Source organism: Gymnoscopelus microlampas, assembly GCF_963454915.1.
Source record: "Gymnoscopelus microlampas genome assembly, chromosome: 7".
Taxonomy (NCBI): Eukaryota; Metazoa; Chordata; class Actinopteri; order Myctophiformes; family Myctophidae; genus Gymnoscopelus; species Gymnoscopelus microlampas.
This window is the reverse complement of record NC_139944.1, coordinates 5,586,338-5,609,936: the sequence shown is the minus strand read 5'-3', so window position 1 is coordinate 5,609,936 and position 23,599 is coordinate 5,586,338. Positions and strand designations below refer to the sequence as shown.

The window sequence follows — 23,599 nt, the reverse complement described above, 5'->3', positions numbered from 1 at the left end:
GCATATTGTTAACATTTCCAGCAAGGACATGGGCATTTATTTTATTTGTAGTACACAAAGTTTATTTCGCCACAATCTACGGACTTCTCTCAGCTTGTTTCTGTTGCGATGTTACTATGGCAACCTCAGTAACAATCTCCGCCTACTACGTCCGTTTCCGTTTCCGTATCCGTTCTAGACCGGATATCTGTTTCCGTTCTCGCGTTGCCAGAAAACTATTTCACTATGATAACAGTCTGGCCACGCGAGACTATCCCAGACCGGATATCTGCTTCGAATTGGAGGGAATCAATAGCACCCAGCTGTTAACTCCTCAAAGTAAGTCCCGTTTTATTAAGTTCTATGCATGTATTTTTAAGAAATAAATCGTTAAATATACACCACAACACGATAGAACATGTTACTATGTAGCAAGTTTGTTGATCTGTAGCCTTAGATCAAGACTATTGTAGATTAGTATTATCGAGTCTTCCTTTTACCGTCGTATCCACGAGAGTCTTAGCGAACACATCCCCGTTTGTCCTGGCATTTTACCAGTAAAGTCCGTATTTCTCCAAACGTGTACAAATACAAGATATAAGGTGCTTACCCGCTTGCCCCAAATGTTACCTAGGTGTCTGGGGTACTTGTGTAATGTATTAGTCCATATCTTCCAATAAATAAGTGTTTTAATCCCGTCTGTGGCCGATTCTGTCGGAAGTTCCTAATGGGTGTTAGTGACGGGGCGCATCTGGTGAACGCCGGAATTACACTCAATGTAAACAGGAATTAAACGAGGGGGGGAATGGCGTTCGGTCACAGATGGGATTAAAACACTTCTTTATTGACAAATATGGACTAATACATTGCATAAATACTCCGGACACCTAGTTAATATTTGGGGCAAGCACCTAATACTTTGCATTTTGTACATGTGTTACTGGTGACATTCATCAAAATCGATAAAATACATCTACGATATCTGCCCTGTGCAATGTTTGTTACAGAGCCCTAAAACATGGTTCTTGTAAATTTTTCAGACCACGGACCCCTTAACAGAGAGACAATTAACCACTGACTCTGTATGCAAGAACCTGTTCTGGACATATAGGCCAAGCTATACCAACCTCAACAGGCTAATTGAGGGCAAAAGGTCTGCCTTTTTTCAACACCAAACCTCCTCTCCTAAAATAGCATATCTACAAGCTCACAACACTTTGAAAAATGTCAGTGAGACCCCTGAGAGAGAAATTAAGCAGGGACCCCCACACATGTTGTATTGTAGATTACACTTTTTGCCAGACCCAGGGGGTCTGGCTTACATGAGGCTTTGTACCTGTTTTCTCCATACATGGGCATGGTCACTTTGTCCTTAGGCCCCAGCCATAAAAGTCTGTCCCCCTTTCGTCCATACATGGGCATACACAGGCTGACACGTCATGTGAAGTCCGGCTTAGCCGTGACGTAGTGCTCTGATCTTATAAAGTAAGATCAGAGCTAATAAGTACTTATTCTGGGTCTGGCAAAACCAGGTCTCCTGGTCTTGTTCATAGATTATTGTTTCTCCAGACATTATCCACGTAGACCATCAATACTTAGTTGGAAACATGACATTTGACCTTTTGTGAGCTTGTAGGTCTGCTATTTTTGGCAAATGTTCCTACCAGAATAGGGATGCTAGGGTTCAAATGGTTAATGTAAAAATAATAATAATAATTGCCCCCCTGTAGTAAACTTGTTAATCTGTTCTTTTTGGCATAGTACAAAATAATTCAGTAGGCTTAATAAATAATTCAGTAGGCTTAAATTTCTTACCGTGATAATGTCATGATCATTTGGTCTGTAACTTTACTGTGCATAGTGAAAGTCAAACTTGTCTCATGTTTCCAATGTGCCAGTAGAATAAACAATGTCAATGTGTTATTGGATGGTCAACACATTAGTCCATACCCTTATTATTATTTAAGAATTCTATACATATTGGCATTATTCAGATTTTGCACTCTGAATAATGCATTAGTTTGTAGTAATAAATCATGTGATTTGTTATAATTTTTTTCTTGTTTAAATAGGTCGACATGGGCAAATTTAAGACATTCAGACCGTACATCAAAGTCCAACAGATTCCAGGAGGAAGAGGAGGAAGGACAAGGACGTACAAAAGTTACCTGCAGAGAGACCAAGAAGGGACCAGACCCGTGTCCAAGAAGCTACCAGCCTGCTTCTTGTCACCAGCAGCACATGAGAGTGACTGTGACCAAGCCTCGGCTAGCACCAGTCGTCAAGAGAGCAATGCCACTGTGGAGGCATGGCAACGAGTACGCCAAATACTCCTCACTGTCAGTTCTGAGCTCCTTTGCCCTCCAGAAGAGACAGCCTGCACAGTTTGCAGTGTTTCCCTCACTGATGGAAGTGAGCTGTGGCGATGCAGCGACTGTGGTAGTGAGGCCTTCTTCTGTTCGGCATGTGTCAAGAAAGTCCATCAGAGCACTGGCGTGGTGCATGTGCTAGAAAAATGGGAGGTTTGTATCACTCAGAGATGAGAATCAACTTTATTGTCACATCACAGGTTTTCAGGTGTAAAGAAGTGGGCGAAATTATCTTTTGTGCAAGCTCCATCGTTGTAGTCGTTTCGTTTCAGAAAGGAGGGCCAGGAGAGCAATATCAAAATGTTGCCCACCATATGAATAGTGGGCAACTGAATGAGCTTAACATATTAACTCTGTGTAAATGTAGGGCCTAAGTCTTTTGTCCGTGCCTATACATATTACTTCTATATAGCAGAAGTCATGTAGACTCTTATTATTCTTACATGTTGTAATTTACTGTGCTTTAAGAAGTTTGTTGTGATTTTCTTTTTATCGTTAAGGCAGGCGAATTTCAACAGAGGATTCCTGATGGCTTCAGCTGGAATTGGTCGAGGAAGGATGGCCACCAATGCCAAATGTCATATGACCGTGTACTGAAAGTATTCGACTATCAAGGTACTTAACATTTTTAGATGTCACGAAGCAGTCATATCCTTCCTGTATAATTAGGAAAATTCTGAAGAACTAAAATGTAGGCAACACCACCTCACACCTGTTCTGTGTGTCATAAATTCTAGGAAGGTCTCATGATGTTTGCCTGCAGTTCTGTCAGTGCGAAGCCGAAGTCGCAACACTTCTTCGGTATAGCCTTTGGCCGGCTACCGCAAAGAGACCCCAAAGCGCCGTTTCAATCAAACTGATGGACATGATCTGCAGATTGCAACTTGAGTGTGGTGCATCACTGAAGGCCATCTGTGCAGCCATTCAGTATTCATCAGTGTCTTCCAAGGTTTGCTGAATAGTAGCTGTTATCCATATGATTCCTCTTTTACCATCACCAGCTTGTTATGCATTTTAGTAGTGACAGCCCTGTTGAGAATATGACTGTTTCCATTACAGTGCCAAGACCTCTACCGCCTTCTGGTAAAAGAGGCATATGAAGAATACAGGCATCTGAGATACCAGTTGACTACACTGCGCCATCTTGGGCCTGATGTAACTGATGGGACACAGTGTCCTGTTTGTCCACAAGTATGCTGTGTTAAATTAAGGATGTTTATTTTATGCTGTGTTAAATTAAGGATGTTTATTTTATGCTGTGTTAAATTAAGGATGTTTATTAATGGGCTACAGAACCCTTGAACTAAGCTTTAATTCTCTCTGTGAACATAACACATGAAACAAAATAACAATGCAACTATACAAAATACAGATAAATGGGGCTGGATTGTTTCATGAAACAGCATTGACCATTAACCCAAAAAAAAGGATTACTTGGAATACTGAATTTTGTGTTTTTTAAATCAAATAACTCAAATCAGGATCAAGTTATACAATTATAGTTTTATCACAACATCCCAAGTAATATTTAATTTGAAAGTGATCACTAACACATATCTATTGTTATACAATTTAATCCTTATTTATTGTAGGAAGATGGAGTTCTGGTTCTGGCTGCAGATGGACTGTTTGGTCTACCACGGAAGAAGTCATCGGGGAGAAGCTTTGAAGGACCCAAGCACTTCAACCACTTCTTTTCTCCCCAGGATGATGTTGACGCCTTTGTACAGAAGCAGCAACATACACCCGAGGAGGTAAGAGTTTGACTATATTTCATCATTTGCTGCCTCTTTACTGTTATTTAAAAATCCAAGAATTGTTATTACAGTGGATTTATTCTAAATTCATGTCTGTACGTGCTATATTGTGAGAGAGTAATTGTACTTTCCAACTTTTACAGGGTTGTGCCAGCTTTCAAGCAGGTAGTGCCCTCAGGTCAAAAGTAAAAAATGCCAAATTGGATGAAACGGGGGTTTTTGGCATAGCGTGTAAACATGAGCATCCACGGCGCTTTCTTAGCCTTAAGAGAGGCGAGAGGTACAGCAAATCTCCTTGGCACATCCAATTCACAGTGCGTTAAAATATCCAGATTCAGCTCACATTTTGATCTTTTCTCTAGCCTTTCGAATGCTGTGTACCTCATCAGAGAACTCCAAGAAGACGTGGGGAAAAACAAAAAACTTGTGTTCATGTATGACATAGCATGCAAGTTAAAGCCTCATTTGGAGGTAATCTGTTCTGCATTTTGGCCTGATCCTTGCTTTGTAATAGCTAAACATGATAACAGAAACACAGTTAGTACAAATGTATGTGGACTCAAAACCTCTACCATACATTTAGTGTATGGCTTCAGTAATGCAGTATTCTCATTTCTCTTTTTTCTTCTTTCAGAAGTATTACCCAGATCTCCTGACGAAAACAACGTATGCTGTTCCTGCATTCCACGCCTATGGGCACGGTGTTGTTTGTCAGGTTATTTTGTTCATTTTGTTTTCAAAGTCTATTGTCAATTTGTCACAGACGGTAAACTAACTTGGATATTTACTTCTGGCTTTGGTTCAATGTTTTCTAGATTTCTCAGGGTTGTAGGAATGCTGAGGGTGCAGGCCTTAGTGACGGGGAGCAGTTGGAACGACTGTGGTCATTCCTTCGCCGCTTTGGAAAAGTCACAAAAGAAATGACCCCATCACACAGAATTGACCTGCTGACTGATGCCCTGCTGCACTACAGTGCAAAGATAAGAAAAAGCCAAGGTGATGAAGGGTTGTGATTGTGTTTCACTCTCTCTGGTCTTAGATGCAGTATGCTCATAATTTACTAAAATGTTTGTAAATTAAAAATGTTGGCATCATGTTCAAAAGGATTCTGTGGCATTTCTCAGCAAATGTGCCATAGGTCAGATGCAGTAACATGTTTAACCAGTCTGAATTAAATTGCATTGAATTAAAAGATTGGCTACAACAGCCTAATTCAGCCTAATTTCTGTACTCAACATGAGAATAATCAGAAACCTGGATCAGCCAACGCCTTACCAGATTGTAACTGTTGCACATGTATTACACCTGTGACAATTGTGCAGTGTTTGGCTAATGAGTTTGTTACATCTATATAACAGAAACCTGTGTTTGAAAACCTAAAGGTGAATTATTTTAGACTATTAACAAAACTCTTTGAAGAATGTGTTATTTATGATTCTATATTGTTCTAAGATGTTTTATCAATGTATCAAACACCTTTTTCAGTGGTTGGTGTCCTAACCCCCTATCCACAGGGCCACTGTATTTTCTTTAGCATGAACTTGTCATGCATAATGTTCATTATAATATTTGCTTCCGCCCCTTAGTGTGTTGAGTTGTTGTGAAAATAAATAGGTAATAATATGTCCTCCTTTTTCTCATTTTAAAGCAAAAGCCCTGTGTCTGAAAGCTGAAAAAGTCAATTCAGTTGAAGAGGAAGCAAACCGAGAAATGGCTGAAATCATGAAACAGACAGGTACAATGTTGTTTTCTTCCAAAATTTGGATTGCTAAGGGTATGGGATTTGGGACTGCTCCTTTGTCATTTAAGAACTAAAACAAGTCCCCCACCATGAAGACTAGGGGTTGAATCTACTACCTGGCCGCTCCAATAAACACATTTGGCCAACCTTGTGGGAGGAAAGCAGGCAGGGAGGGTGTTCTCTGTTGCTGCACTAGTGATTCCTACAGGTTGGTCAGGGTGCCTCCTCAGTGGGATGTGTAACTGAGAACAATAGCGTGTACTTCCACATGCATTATGTCCTCCTGGTGAAACTTTTTCTACCTCTACCTACCTGTGCCTTTTTTGGGGGGCTCAGGGCACCCCTGTATAAAACGTTTTCACAAAACGTCATAAATATGTACATTATTTCCCCTAAGATACAGTATGGCATGAGGAAAACTTGAGACAGATTGAAAATGACTTCATACTTGAATTTTAACCACTTGAATCCCAGCATTGCTATTCTGGGGGGAACATTCGCCAAAAATAGTAGATCTACAAGCGTGCTGTTGTAGATCACAAGATATTGTGGTGTTCGAAATAGAACGCACCAAGTACAGTGCAAGTATAGAGGGGCTAAGTGTTAAACTGAAGTGATACTGATAAATTCCAAATAAGTATTCTGCAGCACCCCTGGACTTGTGTCAGACCACCCACTTTGAGAAACCCTGCTATAGTGTTTGTTCTGTAACAGGGGTCTTCCCGTCTCGCCAGCTATTTAATAAACAGAAAATACATGTTCAGGTGGGTTGCCAATTTCAGCCAATCAGGAGAGTACCCATTTATCAGCTTCAATTTGATAGTGTTCCAGTTCCAATTTTGTCTGCTCATTACTTTATCACTTCCAATTTCACTTGTTTAACCTGTGTCCTGTGTTCGCTCTCTCTCCTGATTGGATAAAATTGGTATCCCGACCTGAAAATGCATTTTCTGTTTAATAAAGAGCTGACATGGACACTCCTGTTACTGAACACACTCTATCAATGAGTGCTATCAGAATATAGGGCTATTTAACCCCTTTTAAATATATATTGTATTTTAATATTTCATATTTTTGTTGCAAGGCCTCACAGAGCTAGACGTACAGCAGTGGGCAGAGCAGTACAAAACAGAGGCCAAGAAGTCTATTGATTGGACCTGGGAGGAGGATTACGTCCAAAAATTAGTGGAGCACCAGGAACTGTGAGTGTGTGTGTGTGTGTATGTGCTGCAAAACATGTTTCTGTTTCTCATTGTGATATAAATGTCATGTTGCATATTGAACAAGTCCTTCCTTCAGGATGGCTCTAACTGTTCTGTTGTGGTCATAGCTGCGACAATATTGCAAGCATATCTCTGTAGTTCAGTACCATGGAATTGAATCAGCTGATGTAAAGCTGAACAGGTTGTTGAGACATTTTTTGCATTCTTATTTTTCCAGAGAAGGCTTGAACAGCGTGACCAGCTCTAATCCTGACCTCACTACACGTTTGGAAAAGTAAGTATACATACAAACAAGCATCCCAAAACAGCTGTAGCACAACAAGTTTGCAAATATGTGCTTATTTCTCGATTGTAACAATGCTTCTTGGTAATACATTTTACACCATGGGAAAGCCTGTTTATTTATGTGTGTTGTGGCCATAAAAAATGCAACCCAAAAATCCCTGCCAATGCCAAACAGCTTATTCTGCTGTTGCTGTTTTTTTGAGCTTCCCAAGCAGTGTACATGGGGTACCTGCGGCCTCCGTGTCTCCCCATAGGAGCCCCCTCAGACCTCCAGGCCATTAAGAGACCGTTTCACTAATCTTGTCTGAGGGACATGCCTTCATTTTCCCATACACCTGCTTGTGTATGGGAAAGTCCCTCTGTTCTTATGGAGGCTTTTTTTCCGGGAGAGGTGAACAACCTAGGATCTCCTGGACTCTGGGTCTGGATCCCACTCTAACAGACCTGTGTTAGAGTCGGATCGACTCTAACAGTTAGTTACCCCATGTACCCCCAGGTACCATGGGTATATTTGAAAGTACACCTAGCTTGTTCGTCCTCTTAACTTTAAATGTGGACTGTTCTTTTTCTACTACCTGGGGGATTACAGCCTGGGCACTGATGAGCATGTCACTGTGTTTACATACCACTTTCAGGTTGGAGAAGAAGCTACAGACTATTGAGAGGAAACAATGTCTTCGTGAAAGATGGACGTCTGAACGATGTGTACACTACCAAACTGTGATAGAAGACAAAAAGCGACACCACACACTGCAGGCCATCTACAGACTGGTCTTGGAGCGCAGGTTCTTATGCGGCCTTGTGAGGAAATATGCCGGTAAGTAAATATAGCAATTGTTCGTTGTTTAAAAACTTTAGAAATTAAATCATAAATGTATGTAAATGTATGAATCCTTTGTATTGCAGATGGACAGAAGATTGCCATCAGGCTGTCAAAAAAGATAACCATGATTGGTCAGAAGATCAAACGATCGGTGAAAGACTTCAACACCTCCACAACAGCAGCTGACAAGCCCCTGGAGTACCATGAAGTGCTGGAAGTTGACAACCCCATCTGGTCAACAATGGTCAACTCCACCAATGATGTGGAAATGTCCCTTAAACAGAGACTATTTGTTTTGTTGAACACTGCAAAAAGGGCATCAGAAGAGAAGTCGTACCTGGTAGAGGACTGCCGGTCAGGAAAGCTTTTCTACGAGAAGCAAATTCAAGAGCTGGACAAATGCATCCTACCAGACAATCTGCAGTTAATGTCATCTAGACAGGACAAAGGTGCTAATGCTGCTTTGCTTTGCAAGAGAAGGGAATTCTCCAGCTGTCTCGCGGAGTATGTGAATCTTATCCAAACATTAGATGTCTTGGATAAGGTTGTGTACAACACTGACTCGGACATTAGCACAGACTCCGACACTGATGAGGGGGATGATGAGGAGGAGGAGGAACTGGAGGAGCAGTCAGTGCAGTAAAAGGCTGCCGTGTTGTGCTCAGATGGGTGGGCTGTGAACACTATTTCAAGTGCGCCCTGATCCAGAAAGGGTTGGCAACCACTGCCAATTGAATATGAACATTGTGAACCTGCTATGAATGTGGGAGTCATAAACAAAATGTCCCTTTTCCTCAAACTTTTTGTATCAAATTTTATGTTGTCAGGTAAGGGTAACTGGTAAGAGAGACTGATAGCTGAGACACCCATGTCATCAGATTATGTTTGAATTGGTTGCAGTGGTACTATACAATTTCAATGGCCTTCTGTGGTGTGTGTGTGATAGAATTCTCTATTGGACCAGCATACTGGATTTCAGTGAGTTCACTACTTTCAACCTGCCTTCCCTATTTTGGGCATGTCATTATCGGTGTGGCGAACATTTAAAAACATTAAAACATGAAAGCATTGCAGATTTACAAGCTCACAATGTATTGCAAGCTTGCAGTTCAGCTTTTTTGAATGTTTTTAAGTGGTTGGGTGCATGTCAATATCTGAGAGGATTGCTAAAAGGAGCTACATATGTTAATAAATACCTACTTATTAGAGATTACCTGAACCCGCTGTGCCATAAAATGTCTTATCCTTCCCTAAAATCCCACAAAGCTGTCTCAAAAGGACATTTAAAGTAGCCTAAAGGGAGTGTTCTGTCAATAGAGTACAAGTGTACTTAATAGACCCCTTAACAGACGACGTCACACTGATAAGAACCAGTATGCGTGCAATGAAACCCATTCTGTCAGGTCTCGCTAGGACGCGCCTCACTAGCCAACACACAAGAGGGGGTTGGGGTGCACTGAAACCAGCGTACCCCGAAACAACAGGTTGAGAATTGATTGCATGAAACAATCACCTGTGCGTCCAGTCTCAATGCTAGTAAACAAATAATTGGTCTATGGGTCAGTAATTCTATCATAAGACATACTCCTCTTAGGCCAAACATGTTAGGCCAAATGTTTCTACATTTCTTGGCCATATGTTTCTACATTTCTTGGCCATGATATATTTTCGACATTTATAATGCAGAATGTAAATTCTTTTTTTGTTTTTTTTCCTGTTGTAAATTCCATGCTTATCTTGACGTTAAGAACGTGAAACAAAGCAAATGAGTTACTTGTTGTATGCTTGGATGCTTGGCTGACTGTTGACCTAATAATAAACACTCCAATAAAACAATGTAGCCTTCCCTGGATTTGGGAAACAAACACATGTGTGTACCACTTTGTCACATTTATTCTCCTTATTTAGCTGCTGGACCCAACCTTTTTATGGTTAAACTTAATGTAATGAAATGAGCGCATAATGTAATACCAGATTTTTGCATAATGTAATGTGTTAAATTAAGAACCAATAGGTAGCCACTGTTATTACAATGTAATAACTGTTATTACAATGTAATAACAGTTTATAATGTAATAACAGCTCATGTTGTTGAGAAAAGTGTTTCTTCTCTTAATCCAGACATGCAAAAGTGTCGCTTTTCAGCTACAGTCACCTTTTTCAACCCAAATAGGGCAATTGTGTGACACCTGACCTGAAAGAAAACAATATGTTGTCACCTTTTTCACCTCGGGGCTGTTTGCATGCCTGTTAATCTTAATGTCAGTATCATGTTTAGTAGCATGGTAACTGGTCAGTATTATGTCAGTATCATGATGGTATCATGGTCATTAATTCACAATATGAGCCGTTATTACATTTTGAGTTGCTACAAGGTGCTGCAGTGCTGTTTGCTCCGCAGTCAAGCCACAGTATGTCTACATAGGCAGTGTTGTGATTTCGTTTGACCAACCATGTGGTCCCTTAATAGTCTCCATCTAACTAAGGGTGGTGAGTGATGTTTCAGTTGAGATGACACCAGGCTAGTATCACACGGCGAGTTCTGAAGTTTAGTACACACAGAGAATATATATACTGTATTGGACACTGACGTGACCAGAAGATATGAGACAAAGGCAAGAACAGAGTGGGTAGGAATAAAACATGCATCTCGTATCATTGTGCACAGACGTCAGTCTCTGATTAAGTGCTGATGGTCATTGAATCACAGGTATCAATTATGCTTACGTATGAGTGATTCACCACATACATGTGTGTGTGTACTGGGTCAAGCAGATAAGGTCATAATTCCTAACAGGTTTTACGCACACTTCCCCTTGCTGTGCTTTATGTTGGCTCCCACAGTGTCAGTTTGCTTGCCATCAGTTCTAGATGCCTGACACTGTGGCCTGCCAGCCTCATCCTTCTCTCTGACCTAGTCTGTTATCCGTGTTAGGCCCCATAGAGGTCCACGTTTCTGATGTGATCCTCCCTTGTGACACTCACTGCCACTCACTCGTAGCATTCTTGACCCCATACAGTACTGATTGTATACTGTAGCTACAAACAGCCATGTCTTGAGGTCAGCTCTCATGTCAGAATTGCACACTTCAAACCCATAGGCATTCAAGGCAAGTGCCTCTGGACCTTGACATCTCCAGGTATCGAGGCATTAACTGATAAATGATGTTTGGTAGCCTACTGCAAATCTAGTTTGATGCCAATCCTTACTGTAGTTACATTTTGAATGCAGAACCTTAACTTGTAACAGAGTATTTCTACATTCTGGGATTGATGCATGCGTTTGTGTAGTTGAGGGCCTTGAGGCAGTCTCATGGCCAGGGGGCCCATAGACTCAATATCCCTGCATAGAACGATGTTTGGCACTACTATAAACTTCTTCTTCGAGTCCATAGCAATCTTAGATGTCGTTCTGCCAGTATCGGGCACAGGCCACAGCTGATGGAGTAGGTTCTGCCAGGTCCTCTGGGCTGCACCGGGGGGCGTCGGCACATTCCAGCAGGTGGGACATTGTCTGCTCTGATCCACAGCTGCACGTGTCTTCTGCTGTGTAATTCCAGGCTTTCATCAGTGCTTTGCACCTCCCCTGTTCCACACACAGTCTATTTAGTGACTTCCAGGTTGTCCAGCCGAGGTCGTGGCCACTAGCGAGGCTTTCCGTTGGTATGATCCCTCTGTCCAGCCATTCAAGAGCTTGTGTGTTGTTACTTTCCCATTCATCTTCCCAGATGTTGGTCCTTGCTGCTTGTTTGGTTGTCTGGAGGGGCACGACTGTCTGCACAAAACTGGCTCTGGATCGGAGCCTGCGTGGAGGTGCTACGTGGCTATAAACTTAGATCTTGGTTATCTAGGACATTGTTTTTCAACCTTTTTCGGGTCAAGGACCCCCAAATTGACACAGATTAGCCCACGGACCCCCCATTTGAAAAGATATGCCAGGGACTCAACCATTTTGATTTCTTGGGGGTCCCAATCTACACTGTATCATCATCATTAGTGTTCATTTAACTCTGAGAGTGTACAAATGGAACCAAATGAACCCGTTAGGGTCCATTTGTACACTCTCAGAGTTACATACACTTAAGGGTCAATTTGGTTTCTAACTATTAATCTGGCTGGGGACCCCCTGGAACCCCCTCAAGGACCACTGGTGGTCCCCGGACCACCCTAACCCTATCAGCCTGGGGAGGGGGACAGTGGCTCTAAAATATATGTATAAAAAGTTAGGAGAATGTGAAAAAATAAAGTGTGTAGTCCGAGGAGCACTGGACTGAGGGATCCTGGTCTACAAAGGCTATATAGGGTTTCGCTTCCAAGCGATTATAAACATTAGCAGGTAGCTAGCAGTAGTGATATGCACCAGGATGAATGAACCTGGATTCAAGAGTTTTTAGCAGTGTAAGGGCCTCCACAAGCATAGGACCAGCTGTTGTCATTGGTAGTAGATGTATAATCATGCTTCTATTCACTGTTGATAGACAGTACATTTCTATTTTATTGGTACTGTACATTGATTTATTTATTCACTGTTCAGACTATTCACTGTTGATAGGCTGTACATTTATATTTAGATACTGTATACTGATTCATATACGTTCAGACTGTACACTTTGTTCATTGATAATGACTGCACATACTGTATTCACTGTTGATAGATTTACATACTATATATTGATTCATATATTTGATGTTCAGACTGTAAACTACATTCAGTGTTGATATCCAGGTGCAGAAAATCCCATCAGGTCTCGTACTCAGTCTTCAATATATAGTAATGTACAAATGTACTTTCCTATGGCTCAGATGAAATATTCTAACATCAAGTAGAAATAATTGAAACCTCAAACAGCAATAACATTGCTAATGTCTTCAGTAATACAGCTTTATTGTGCAACAATACAAGGTAAACATACCCCAAAACTGCAAGAAAAGTGTCAAACAAGATATTAGGATCTCTTGTAAAGTGCTTATGACATAATAAGGCATGGTTATACAATATCCTTCACACAGCAAAGCATTAATCTCAACAAATGCAACTCCAGCAGGACAAAAGTGCCAGTAATCAAGTCCATCCCAGTTTAAAGTATATAAAACAATAGTGCCATAACATCACATTAGAATCACTTGTAAAGTGCTACAACAGTAATCAAAATCCATCCCAGTTTACGGGATATAAAAACAATCACATATCACAAATCATGACAATGTGAGCACTTTCCATTCTTGTAGCCACATTGGATGTGCAACCAGCCCTTGCACACCATACATTTGTCCCAGACCCGCCATTTCTGGAACTTGTTCTTCTTCAGATCCGTGTAATGGCACCCACAGACAATGCAACACGGGTCGGTGGGCTCTTTGAATGGAAAAAGAACAATTAGTTCCCATAAGTCAAATCAATTCAACAATAAAAGGTGATGAGTTCAATGTCATTGTGTTAAAGATACAGCAATTAAATACTTCCAAGTGTTTCAACTCTCAAATAAAAAATATATTGGCTACAGTCACCATTTTCACTATTTTGATTTTCATTTCAGAGTCAAGTGGTTATGTGGAAAACATAAGCGCTTGTGACAACAAAAAAAACTACATTGGAGCCATTAAAATACAGGTTCTGTTTCAAAATTTCAGAAAAGTAAAGGTTTTGGAGATATAAGGTTTCCATCCAACAACATAAAAAAAATAAGTGTACCTTCAACATCCTTCTCGGTCTCTGCACAACTGGCTACTGCTCCTAAGAAAAATAAACTTTAAGTTAAAAGTTGTAATATTTTGAGAAGATTGTTGTGATTTACATATATTAACTTGTTGCTGGTGTGTAGTGAGTCAACATGCACAATATCAGCACCCTGACTCTGTTTGTCCAGAAAGGTGTTGTTGGTGATCCTCAAATGGTAAATGGTGCATTTATATAGACACTTCAACACTAACTCTGGGGGAGCCTGGGATTAAACTGGGAACCTCGCGGTTCCCATCTGGCCGCTCTACCGGCCACTCTACCCCTGAGCCACTGCCGCTCCTCAAGACCTCAAGAGTTAGTTGCTGTTAGTCGCTACAGTGGAGTCAGTACTGCTGTATGGAGCTGAGACATGTACCTGTATGAGACCTGGATGGAGTCTACACAAAAATTCTACGAATGGCACTAGGTGTCATAGGCAAGACGCGCACCACCTACGTAGATGCTAAGGTTGGATGATATGCCGAATATAGTATTGGCAATCGGCGATTGGATGAGTCCAATGACATAGCCTCATTAAGTGTGAAGCACAATATGAAGCGCACGCAACATCGTTATCAATTTGCCGTTTGCCTTTCATAGTTGTCCCTTTATCAGCTTTATCAGTTTGAGATCAAAGCCATGTTCATATTTTCAAATAAAATGAAACCTACATCTCTAGTTTCTACAATTCCTCACTGCGCATTGCAATCTTGACGATGCAGAGCACATGTCCCATGGTTTCATAAGATCTTGCACTTAATTCGTAGCTGATTGCTGTCAAGTCTGGATATTAAAACTTGTATCAGTTATGTATCACCAGTCAATCAATGCAATTTGAAATGCGAGTTTGTTCCTTTAGTTACAGTTACAGTAAGTATAGAGCTTAACGGACTGGGGAGCTGTTCTCACATTCATTTATTTTTCCAGCGCGAATATATTTGGATATATTTAAAGGAATATTTTGGCATATCGCCCAACCTTAGTAGATGCACTGCCATGCGACAGCGGATCTAACAACACTGTAGAGCTCAAGACCCTGATGCTAAACAGGAGGGGGTGGAGGGCAGCGATTCAGGAGTCCAGAGTTGGTGTTGGCTAGAGCACTCTCATATCGCATGGGTGACCCATTGAAGTAAAAGGTTATAGCAATATAGTGCAAAATGGTAAAAGTGTACCTCCATTACTGGTCTCAGTCATGTCAACATCACCACATGGGAGCTGTCGGAACCTGGAGCCTGCACCTAAACATAATAATAAAAAGAAAAGCCAGATACGTTTGTAATATTTTTGTAGAAGATTGCTATGAATACTATATTTAACTAGACATTTTTCTATACAGAAATGTTGTGTAGTAGTTATCAGCGTTATCACTAGACTAGAGGAAAACGTCAACTCTGTTCCACACACCGTCATGCATTGAATAGCAAACCTACAATGAATGGTAAGCATACAGAAGACACCACAGTTAAATGTAGAATTTGAGTCACTAGAAGGCTAAGTAGTCTGAGAATTAACACAGATAGCTGTGTAATTAATGCCAAAATATTTGGGAAAATATCCATTAAAATGCCTTGTTTTTTATAAAACTAATTCAAGAAGATTTACTTGGTAGGTAAACATTTTCCGAGGAAGTTTCTATGTGTGCACACACACATGCCTGTGCGTATGTGGGGGGCTGCACAGACAGACCATTCACACTGGCTCTCTGCTCCCTACAGCACTACAAGACAAGATTTACGCCAAATAAACTTCATTTGCCAATAGAGTCAATAGAGTCTCCTATTGACCGATGACCCGTTCATCAAATAATTGGATATGGAATCAGACAAAAAATAATTCTCCATGAATTCCAAGGCTTGTAAAGGATAGAAAATAAGTACTTTTTTGGGTGAACTACTCCTTTAATGCCAAGGAAAATGAAGAGGTATTATTACACCAAACATCCAAATGTAACTATTTGCTTGTTAATCTTATTTGACACTTACCAGATCCACTCATGGCCTCAAGGATTTCTGTAGCGGTCTTCCCATTACAGTCATCTGTGTCCTCATCTATCCTGTCTTCATTTACAAAGACAACATAGAAAACAAAGGATGAATAAAAAACAAACTTTTTTTGACAATGTTCTGCATATTGACTAGATTATTTACTTGAAAGAAAAGACAACTGGTATAACACAGTTGTGGCCAATAAGATCATCAAAATCTTCAAACTGTTAATGCTCTAGTCTAGTGTATTCTCGCTTGGATTATGGCAATGGCCTGTACTGTGGTCTAAGTGGTCTTAGTCAAAGCTTGATATATCACCTGCAATTGTTTCAAAATGTGGCAGCTAGGCTCATCACTGGTACCCGGATTTTCGAGCATATAACACCTGTTTTAGCTGCACTTCACCGGCTGCCAGTCTCCTTTAAAAATGTTACGACTAACCTTTAAACCTCTTCATGGTCTGGCACCTAGCTATCCATTTGATTTGATAAAAACCTATGCGCCAGTGTGTACCCTGAGGTCATCTAGTTTGGGTCTACTGGTTGTTCCTAAATCTAGATTGGTGACCAAAGGTGATCAGGCATTTGTCATCAAGGCCCCAAGACTCTGGAATAGCCTACCAGAGGACCTCAGGTTAACAAGCTCACTAAAAGATTTTAAATCATTTTTTTTTTTAAAGAACATTTGCACAAAAAGGCATTTTAATCCCCCTAAAACAAGCAAATGCTTCAGATTATATTTAATCTGTGGCACTAGCTTGATTTATGGCATTCCAAGGCAAGGACATTATTGTCTTGTTTCTCTGTTCTGATGTAATTAACTATTGCTATTCCATTATTGTTTTTAAATGTACAAGCACTTTGTAACACTGCAAGAAAAGTGCTATCCAAATTATGTTTATTATTATTATTACCTTGTGGTGTACATGGGGCTGTGTCCACTGCAGGAACGTCTGGTTTCTTGCTCCCACTTTTCCCCCTCACTTTTCTTTTTTTCTCCCCTGTTGATGAAAGAATAAAACTCAAATACAATGGTACTCAATTACATATTATCATGGTATAATAGATTCAGTGTGGATCCGGAGCAGAAATATTTGATATAGTTACACCATAATTATTATTATTATTATTATTATTATCACCTTGTGGTGTACATGGGGCTGTGTCCACTGCAGGAACGGCTGGTTTCTTGCTCCCACTTTTCCCCCTCACTTTTCTTTTTTTCTCCCCTGTTGATGAAAGAATAAAACTCAAATACAATGGTACTCAATTACATATTATCATGGTATAATAGATTCAGGGTGGATCCGGAGCAGAAATATTTGATATAGTTACACCATTATTATTATTATTATTATCACCTTGTGGTGTACATGGGGCTGTGTCCACTGCAGGAACGTCTGGTTTCTTGCTCCCACTTTTTTCCCCCATTTTTCTTTTTTTCTCCACTGTTGTTGAAAGAATAAAACTCAAATACAATGGTACTCAATTACATATTATCATGGTATAATAGATTCAGGGTGGATCCGGAGCAGAAATATTTGATATAGTCACACCATAATTGTCAGCGGTTGTCACTAATAATGTCATTTGTGCCATACCTTGTGGAAGGGATTGGGGTAATGGGCCCTCTGGAGCTACTCGCACCTGCGGAAAAGATTGGGATGACTGGCCTTCTGGATTCTCTGTTCCTGGTTAAAGAGAAAACAACATTTAAGACATTTAATTCATTACACATTTTGTATTTGTCTATACAACAGCCACAGACATTATGTCATGCGTTTACATCACAATTCATATAGAAACTACCTACTTATTTGAAAAGAAATCTGGTGTGCATTCTCCAGGATGGCCTTCAGCTGATCTTTCCCATAAAAGTTCGGCTTTCGGAATGCCGGACATGTTTGGGGAAGACCTGTAACATCCAGATTCATTTTCTTATAAGGAAGTTTTCCACTGCCACCCGCCTCGTCTTTAAAGTACAGATAAGTAAGGACAGAGAAAGGGAGGGAGAAAGACAGGGTGAGAGAGAGAACAGTAAGCGAATTGCAGCCTTGACCATCATATAGGATATCATATAACAGTATCTTGGTGGTGTAACTGAACTTGGTGGTGTAACTGGCGCCTGTGTTGCAGTTCAGTAATGCAGTACATATTGACATGTAATTTGAATTACATCTACTGTACCTCATGCCACAAAAAGAGCTTACTGTATTTCTGGTTGAAGAGATCTTGTACCTTCTTCATCAACATTTTTTTTTCATCAGCTGTTGTACTGACTGCAGTGGCTGAAGATGAATCGTCTAAACATATAATTATTGACAGAACATTAATTAATTCAAAAAAATATTTGAAAACAAACTAGATTTCCAATGAACAAATGAGCTTACATAATCCTTATATTATCATGCATGTATGAAGTTGCACATCAGCTGTTGCTGATGTGCAACTACAGCAACACTAGGATTATGACAGCACTCCAATTTATACCGGCTGCAATTGTTGTAGTTCCTTGCCAGTGACATTCACAAAACATTTAAAGAAAATAAACTGAAAAATATTAAAAAGTATTTCCAAATCATTAGAAGTTTGGATATAAAGGCTGTCACTGCGGTATACATGATGCTTTACAGCTGGTTAAAATCCCTTTAAATTTCTGTGCATCTAAAAGTGTTAAAATCACTTTAAAAGCAATTTGGTCTAGTTGACAACTCTAAAGACACCCAACATTTAAGCATTGCACAGTAACCCAATGAAAAGCTGAAATTAAAAGCTGAAATTAACAGTGTTACTGTAAAGACATGAAAAATGTCAGTACACTACTTGCAGTACGCCTTGAAAGATTGATTGTATAACAGCTATGGACAAGCACATGTCCCCAATTCAGCCAATATGTATAACTGATGCTCAGCGAAATTACATGTAAATACAGTGATACATTCTTTTCAAGATATTACCAGCAAAAAGAAGGCCAAATTTGGTAAGAGAGGCATCATTTAAAAATGGTGCCGCTTTTGTGCTGGCATAATATTGGATTTTCATGTTTGGATCCGGGCTGAAGCGGTTAAACGCCAGTGTTACAACTTCGACGCCTAGTGTCTCCAACATGGTAATCTGTGAAAAGAATGGAACATAACAAAAACAAAATATATTACTGAAGCAATGTGACATTTTGATTTTAATAATTATATAATCTCAGAAGGAATGTTGCATGGAAAAATCGAAAAGAAATCAAGTGCCGAAGAAGTTCAGTTAAAACTAAACACTCATCACTTTAAAATAAGACTTACCAAGCTCTCTATGAGGTGCAATGAAAACATTACACCTTTTTTATTCTCAACGATTGAATTTTGAATAACAGCCACACAGCTTGTTTTACTTTTAAACTTCATTCAAATGTAGTCCCTAAAGCAAAACTTGCCTTAATACAACCCCATGGGCACTTTGAAGAAATACAGTAGCTCTGACAAACCTCTCTCTTGATTTGTTTTAAATGCCTGAAGATTTTTTGGTTCTTCATTTCATGGCTGAGGCCTTCCGCGCTTCTTGCGGCCTTTAGAGCCGCTGCCTCGTCATCATACCTCTTCCTCTCTTCCACTGTCAAGCGGGACCAGGCACCCATGTCTTTCATTTCACCTGGAAAACATTGAGGGCATTTAATAACATTGTAGTGACACTTCACCAGCTCACTGACCTTGTGGTTAGAGTGTCTGCTCTGAGATTGAGACGTCAGGGGCTCAATCCCCTCCCAGGTCATACCAAAGACTATAAACCCAATGCCTCCCTGCTTGGCACTCAGCATCAGCATCAAGGGTTGGATTGGGGCCAAGTCCCTGTGACATACTAGTGTCATGTCTATGGGGTGTACTTGTACATCAAGCTGCTTCAGGCTACTGAAACAAGATATAGGCTCTAATGACAGCAACTCTTCTCCACTTGCAAATATATTTTATGTCTTTATCAACTTGGACCCTACTCCCTTTTCCCCTCTACACCAAATATCTTTCCCAAATAGTTCATCTACAAGTCACAACGCTTTGCAACCTGTCATGTTGTGAGTTTGTAGACCTATAGATCTATAGTCACTAATACAAGCTGAGGTGCAGGTGCATTTGGGTTGAAAGATGCAAGCAACCATAGAGCCTAAATGCTTTCAATTCACAATATCACTTACCCTTGTCCCTTTTCAAAACACTCTGGCAGAAGAGAGTGTATCCAGACCAATCCCTTTGCAGTAGCTTTTCTTTTGGTGGATTGGTGGGGTTGTGTTGGAGAGTCCTTCTATAATTTCCAATCCAATGCTGAAAGAGACCAAATTAAAGTAACTATGTCAACAAAGGGAAGATGAAAAAGATGACAAGGATATGTGAGCAGATAAGACAGATGGAGACACTAGAGGTCTGTCCTCTCTGGCTAGTGGACACTGCGTATTCAATGTCCAGCAGGATGGAAGTAGTAGCTATCGGTGGTCCAGGGACCTGGGGAGATAACGGGTGGCTGGACGGACCTGGGGCAACGGATCTGCAGGAGTCACGCACAATGACCTAGGCTATCCTTCTTCCTTTCGGCTGTCCTCTGCCTCCTCTTCTTTCACACCACCTAACTTCATGTACATAAATCTCCTCTTTGGTCTTCCTCTAGGCCTCCTGCCTGGCAGTTCCAACCTCAGCATCCTTCTACCGATATACTCACTATCCCTCCTACAGTACATGTCAAAACCATCTCAGTCTGGCCTCTCTGGCTTTATCTCTAAAACATCTCACATGTGCTGTTCCTCTGATGTACTCTTTCCTGATCGTATCCATCCATGTTACTCCCAGAGAGAACCTCAACATTTTAGTCTCTGCTACATATCTGATTCAAAACGACTAATAATGCCAAGAGGCAACAACTGTGCATGCCTGATAACATCTATTCCCCTATGAGAGTTTCAGCTACAATATTCTTATAAGCAATGCTGCAGCATTTGCCATTTGTTAACTTAAGAATAGCCAGAAAACAAACCTCTACGACATTGATGCTTAATCCTAATTTGGTTGCAGCCTCTTTGATGAGGGGTGAGCCAACTTGGTTCATTCCCTTTCCATAAAAGGCCTTGAGGGCCTCTTTGGCTGCAGCACATATCACTGTTCGTTTGCCTTGATCAAAAAGGAAAAAGGGAAGTTAGTAACAAATGTGCATAGCTCCATACGTATGTCATGCTTATAATGAAATGAGACCAATGAAATGTGGTATCAAGCCCAGTCCTGTATTTGGTAATACCAACACATAAGGTAAAACTACACAATAATCACCAGGGGTTGACATTAATGGTTGCCCGACTGCCCATGGCGAGTAAATAAAACATATGTTTGAATGGCAAAGCAACCGTCTTCATTAAATATTATTGGTTATTCATGAAACAAATAATGTTACCTTTTTGCAAGTAGCAGTTGCGCTCATTCAGATTTTTAAAATGACTGTCGCCACTCGACAGTTATCGATTGGATTTAACATTAATTTGATTTAATTTTCGGGCAAGTGGGCATGACCTTTGGGCAAGGTGAACTTGACCTGTACTTACGCGACCGGCAAGGGCCACTGAGACCTTAATGTCAACCTCTGATCACTGTCTTTCATTAGCGAGGTGAACTCACATTTCTCTTATAGCTCTTCATACTAGTACCGAGTCATTTTTAGATTTGCAAATGTATACTTTACCCAGGGATTCCGCCAGACAAGTTCAGTCTAGGCACACCAACAAGACTGAATTGGTCAGCATGAAACTAAACGCAAGTTAAAAAAAAAATACATATTACTGGTAACGCTTTAGTTTTCACTGTTGCTACACACCCATTTGTGTATTGCTAGAGATATTTGGCATTAAAAAAGGAGGTAATGACATTTTCTCCAGTATTGTGCAGCCCCAGTGCACGCAGCATGCACCTCCATCTAGTTGCACCTAGACTTGGGTTGTTTGTTATTTTTTAGCATGGCTTACTTCTATGTGGCTCTTCATCTGTGTGTGTGTGTGCATCTCTCTCTGCCATCATCTTCAACCTGAATGATAAAAGAAATTGATAAAGATAGTGGTTAATGTGTTGCTAGGGGTTCATTGTAATGGGACCAAGTGGTCTTGAGTGGACATGAGTGGTCTTTATGAGTCGCCTATATCAGTGGTTCTCAAAAAATGTTATGTCAAGGACCCCCAAATGGACACTTATTAGCCCGCGGACCCCCATTTGAAAAGATACATTTTAAGGACCCCCAGTTTGACATGCATTAGGGCTACGGACCCCCATTTAATGGCATTTCTATCTCTGGGACCCCAATTCATATTGTAAAATCAATGTGTACAAATTTTGTACACTCTCAGAGTTACAGACCCATAAGGGTCCATTTGGTTCCTATCCATCATTTAGCTGGGGACCCCCTGGAACCCCCTCAAGTACCCCTGGGGGTCCCTGGACCCCAGTTTGAGAACCAATGCCCTATATTATTTGATTCTCTTTTAATTCATATATACATGAATATACAAATAAGTTGTATATTCATGTTGAAAATAGCCGAATTCCAATGCATTCTTATAAAACACATTTAACAAATTGAAAACGTCTTAAAGACTAATAAGCTAATGTAACATATGCTACAGAGAATGCATCATTATAAGAAATTATGAATGTCCATATTGTACCCTGTGATAACGTTCCATTTGAAACAATGCACTAGGCATTCCTATTCTGCTGGTATCTATTATGTATTTTATCGAGTTTGATGAATGTCACCAGTAAAACATGTACAAAATGCAAAATATAAGGTGCTTATCCGCTTGCCCCAAATGTTAACTAGGTGTCCGGAGGATTTATGCAATGTATTAATCCATATTTTTCAATAAATAAGTGTTTTAATCCCATCTGTGACCGAACGCCATTACACACCCCCCTTCGTTTAATTCCTCTTTACATTGAGTGTAATTCCGGCTTTCACCAGATGCGCCCCGTCACTACCACCCATTGGGATCTTCCGACAGACGGGATTAAAACACTTCTTTATTGGAGAAATATAGACTAATACATTACACAAATACCCCAGACACCTAGTTAACATTTGTGGCAAGCGGGTAAGCACCTTATATTTTGTATTTGTACACGTTTGGAGAAATACGGGCTTTACTGGTGAAATTCCAGGACAAAAGGGGGGGGGGGTCGCTAAGACTCTCGTGGATACGACAGTAAAAGTAAGACTCGATAATACTAATCTACAATAGTATAAACGTGCTACATAGTAACATGTTCTATCATGTTCGGACCGGGGTGTATATTTAACGATTTATTTCTTAAAAATACATGCATAGAACTTATTAAAACGGGACTTACTTTGAGGAGTTAACAGCTGGGTGCTATTGATTCCCTCCAATTCGAAGCAGATATCCCGTCTGGGATAGTCTCGCGTGGCCAGACTGTTATCATAGTGAAATTGTTTTCTGGCAACGCGAGAACGGAAACAGATATCCGGTCTAGAACGGATACGGAAACGGAAACGGCTGTAGTAGGCGGAGATTGTTACTGAGGTTGCCATAGTAACATCGCAACAGAAACAAGCTGAGAGAAGTCCGTAGATTGTAGCGAAATAAACTTTGTGTACTACAAATAAAATAAATGCCCATGTCCTTGCTGGAAATGTTAACAATATGCATGTAAGTGCCAAGACGTTTAAGTGCTGAAACGTTCTTAAAAG

At 40.4% G+C, this 23,599-nt stretch overlaps 2 protein-coding genes and 2 long non-coding RNA genes across 4 annotated transcripts; 2 read left to right on the top strand and 2 right to left on the bottom strand.

Annotated features, from left to right (window-relative positions):
- Positions 1–263: 263 nt before the first annotated feature.
- On the top strand, positions 264–3,193 carry LOC311049577. Its single transcript, XR_014601204.1, has 4 exons — positions 264–318; positions 2,052–2,501; positions 2,849–2,963; positions 3,086–3,193. It is a non-coding gene; the product is annotated as an uncharacterized lncRNA (long non-coding RNA).
- A 20-nt stretch (positions 3,194–3,213) lies between these two features.
- LOC311048385 (uncharacterized protein) lies at positions 3,214–8,820 on the top strand (the record flags this gene model as incomplete). Its single annotated transcript, XM_084061643.1, has 12 exons — positions 3,214–3,297; positions 3,408–3,539; positions 3,941–4,102; positions 4,249–4,385; positions 4,468–4,576; positions 4,740–4,820; positions 4,921–5,101; positions 5,754–5,840; positions 6,931–7,048; positions 7,287–7,343; positions 7,990–8,171; positions 8,261–8,820. The coding sequence occupies 12 exons, from the start codon at positions 3,214–3,216 to the stop codon at positions 8,818–8,820; spliced, it is 1,890 nt and encodes a 629-aa protein (XP_083917769.1).
- Positions 8,821–13,176: 4,356 nt separating this feature from the next.
- Positions 13,177–18,920, bottom strand: LOC311049574 (uncharacterized protein). Its single transcript, XM_084063220.1, has 11 exons — positions 18,841–18,920; positions 18,094–18,186; positions 17,697–17,798; positions 17,485–17,574; positions 17,245–17,331; positions 17,026–17,112; positions 16,798–16,884; positions 15,882–15,956; positions 15,072–15,137; positions 13,870–13,911; positions 13,177–13,533 (listed from the first exon to the last, which is right to left on the bottom strand). Exons 2-11 carry the CDS (start codon positions 18,134–18,136, stop codon positions 13,367–13,369), a joined length of 846 nt encoding a protein of 281 aa, XP_083919346.1. The 5' UTR covers positions 18,137–18,186; positions 18,841–18,920; the 3' UTR covers positions 13,177–13,366.
- A 1,178-nt stretch (positions 18,921–20,098) lies between these two features.
- LOC311049576 lies at positions 20,099–23,288 on the bottom strand. The gene is made up of 5 exons (XR_014601203.1): positions 23,239–23,288; positions 21,864–21,922; positions 21,584–21,648; positions 20,888–21,021; positions 20,099–20,184 (listed from the first exon to the last, which is right to left on the bottom strand). It is a non-coding gene; the product is annotated as an uncharacterized lncRNA (long non-coding RNA).
- Positions 23,289–23,599: the final 311 nt, after the last annotated feature.